The sequence below is a fragment of the Cyprinodon variegatus genome, unplaced genomic scaffold, assembly GCF_000732505.1.
Source record: "Cyprinodon variegatus isolate N-32 unplaced genomic scaffold, C_variegatus-1.0 Scaffold191, whole genome shotgun sequence".
NCBI lineage: Eukaryota > Metazoa > Chordata > Actinopteri > Cyprinodontiformes > Cyprinodontidae > Cyprinodon > Cyprinodon variegatus.
Window position 1 is genome coordinate 746,521 of NW_015150644.1, and position 2,694 is coordinate 749,214.

Sequence of the window (2,694 nt, forward strand, 5' to 3'; positions counted from 1 at the left end):
GAATATTATACTTTAAAGCGTCACTATATGGTCCATTTACCGATTGAATGCGTAATTAAAAAAACTATTTCCAAAGTTGAGAGGGCCGCGGCAATCAGCGAGGCTCCGAGGGCTAATAGCCGTGTCTGAGCGACCGCTGGCTCTGATGGCAATTTTTGTCTCAGCTTTGGAATCAGTTTCGGAAGGGTTAGACTTGGGGTTTTGTTAAAACTTGAGCAGGAAGAGCCTCTTATTCATTTTTATAAAGGACGTATTCGCCGTTTTACCGACAGTTGTTTACACTCCCCCACCAGCTTTCTGTCACGGTTACTACGTCACGGTCAGTTGCGCTCATTGGTCAGAGCGTTGGCCAATAGGCACAGACATGGTTTGAAAAACAATGTGTTGTTCTCATACTATATAACACCTTTCATCTCCCATTTAGTCAGGTTTACCAGGCTAGAATCTCTATACTCCAGCTAATGCTTAATCTTACGTAGTTAGTTGCCGACTATTTCAATAATCGATTATTTCAATAATTGATTAATCAGGTTTAATTGTTTCAGCCATACTGTGTCCTAACATCAATAGCCTGTAAAGATTGTGGAAAGTAATACTAATCTAGGGATTTATACTGATCTAAAAAGACAAGATTGCAAACAAACAGTAGTTGATGCAGTTTTATAAGGCTGGACAGTTTAATATCAATACGTACCACGAGATCATTTTATTAAAAGATAAAGCAAAGCTTGAGCATATTTTGATATTTTTCAATAAAGGCTGCAGTCTGTGGTTACACCGTTTCTCACTGACTGAGAGAGAGGCACATTTGTATGCCACAGGCTCCACCTGTAGCGTACAAATGTACAAATTATTTGGTGCAAAAATAAGAGAAACTAAATTTCAGACCAGAGTTACTAGTGTTATTAAGGCTCGCTGTAACAGCTAAGAAAAAAAATAGAGCTGGGATCTTTTTATTTTTATTTTGCTATAGATTAGAAGGTCAAAGTAAAGTAAGCCTAATAAAAGAAAACCAAAAAATCAAAACTAGAGCAGCAGAGGTTTGAGACAGAGAGGAAGAAATGTTAACAGAATGATTTTAGAGAACTAATTGGATTCCTTTAGGTTGTTCCTTTCAGGCTTAGGAGCGTTTGTCTTCTTCCACATGTAGAGTGAAAGGAAGAAATGACAAAGAAAGTGAAAGAAGCTAGATGCCATGGACTGGGGAATATGAGGAGGGACAGATGATCAGCTGGTTTAATGTGCATTTCATCTGTTCAAGCTTGTAGCTCCCAAAAAAAGATGTTTTTTCTTTAAAACAATGATTCCTCAAATGAGAAAGTACATTGTAATATACATTTTGGCTAAATAATCCAGCTCCAAGTTACAGCATTGATGGCATATTGCTGATTCCCTCTCCCAGAAGTTTTTGCTTTCCTTCCAGAGTATGATGAAAGTCATCTGTTGATATTGATTTTTTTGCTGCACGTTGTGCTGATTCCTTTTTTTTTTCTTCACTCCTCCAGGTGGGGACGTACGAGATGGGAATCCTGCAGATGAGATACCCTGTGTGGCCGCGGTTTGGCTCCTACTTTGAGCCTGTGTCTGATTACAGACATCTGACTGTGGCTACACTGGAAGAGCGGCCGTTCGTTATCGTAGAAGCGGTGGACCCTGAGACTGGTACCTGTGTTAGCAACACTGTACCCTGCAGACGACAGTCCAACAAGACGGAGGCGTAAGCTCACTGTTATGAATAGTGTTCCATAAACCATTAAGGAAAGGCAGCAGCTTTGTGCTTTTCCTCTGATCCGTTGAAAATACAAAGCTGAGCATTCAGATAAAGATTAACAGCAGGTCTTATATATAATATGATAAAACCAGAGGGTACAGTGACATTTTTAGTTAAAGAAAATGCGCAAATTTGTGTGTCTGTATCTAGTTTTGTGTGTGCAGTGGGATTTGAAAATGTATGAGGAGATTTATCTGTCTGTATGAGTATCTGCAAATGTGTAAAAAATTCACCAATCTCTTTTCAGATCTACAAATGTGTGCTAAGATTTGTAAATGACAAAAAGGTTTATTTTTTTACTGATTAACGCTAAATTCACAGCAAACGTATTAGCTTTAGGTATAGATGATGATCCATTGATTATTCCTTGCTGACCGGACTTTTCCTTTAAAAGTTTATGTTCAATACCATGAGGCCTTAAACAGTAGCAGTTAAATGATGGTAAATGTTTGTTCATTATTCAAGCCTCATTTTCCTCAGTAGAAACAGTGAAGCTAACGTTAGCTTATATCATTCAAAATGTAAATGTCTGGCTTAAACATGTATTTAAATGTTCTCTTTATCAGACTATATTGTCCCAAAATTTAGAAAATTTCTATAAAAAAACAAAATCCTGTCTTAAAATCATTTTTTTTCGTTATCTTCTGCAGGCCAGTTAGTTCTACGTCAGCCTGAACACCTAAATTCGGTCAATCATATATCAATGGTCATCTGTCGATCACATTTCTTCGGTCATAGCATCTTGATTCAAATGTCGCAGCTAATATACGCAACGGTTAAAATCAGAAATCGGAATCCTTTCCTTTCCCATTGAGTTGCGTCCCAGTGTTCACGGGGATGGACGTCTGTGTCTTCAGCAGGCGTAGAGCTAACAGAACTGGCAGCGTTGCGAGGCAAGGGCTCAAACATGTACGGCTGGAAGC

The 2,694-nt window shown here is 38.6% G+C and overlaps 1 protein-coding gene across 1 annotated transcript in view; it reads left to right on the forward strand.

The window, feature by feature from the left end:
• Positions 1-2,694, forward strand: part of LOC107087687 (glutamate receptor ionotropic, NMDA 2C-like) — a 54,405-nt gene that overhangs the window by 20,709 nt on the left and 31,002 nt on the right. The window contains exon 4 of the mRNA XM_015379400.1: positions 1,506-1,717. Within this exon, the coding sequence (XP_015234886.1) occupies positions 1,506-1,717 (212 nt within the window). The remainder of the gene's footprint in view (positions 1-1,505; positions 1,718-2,694) is intronic.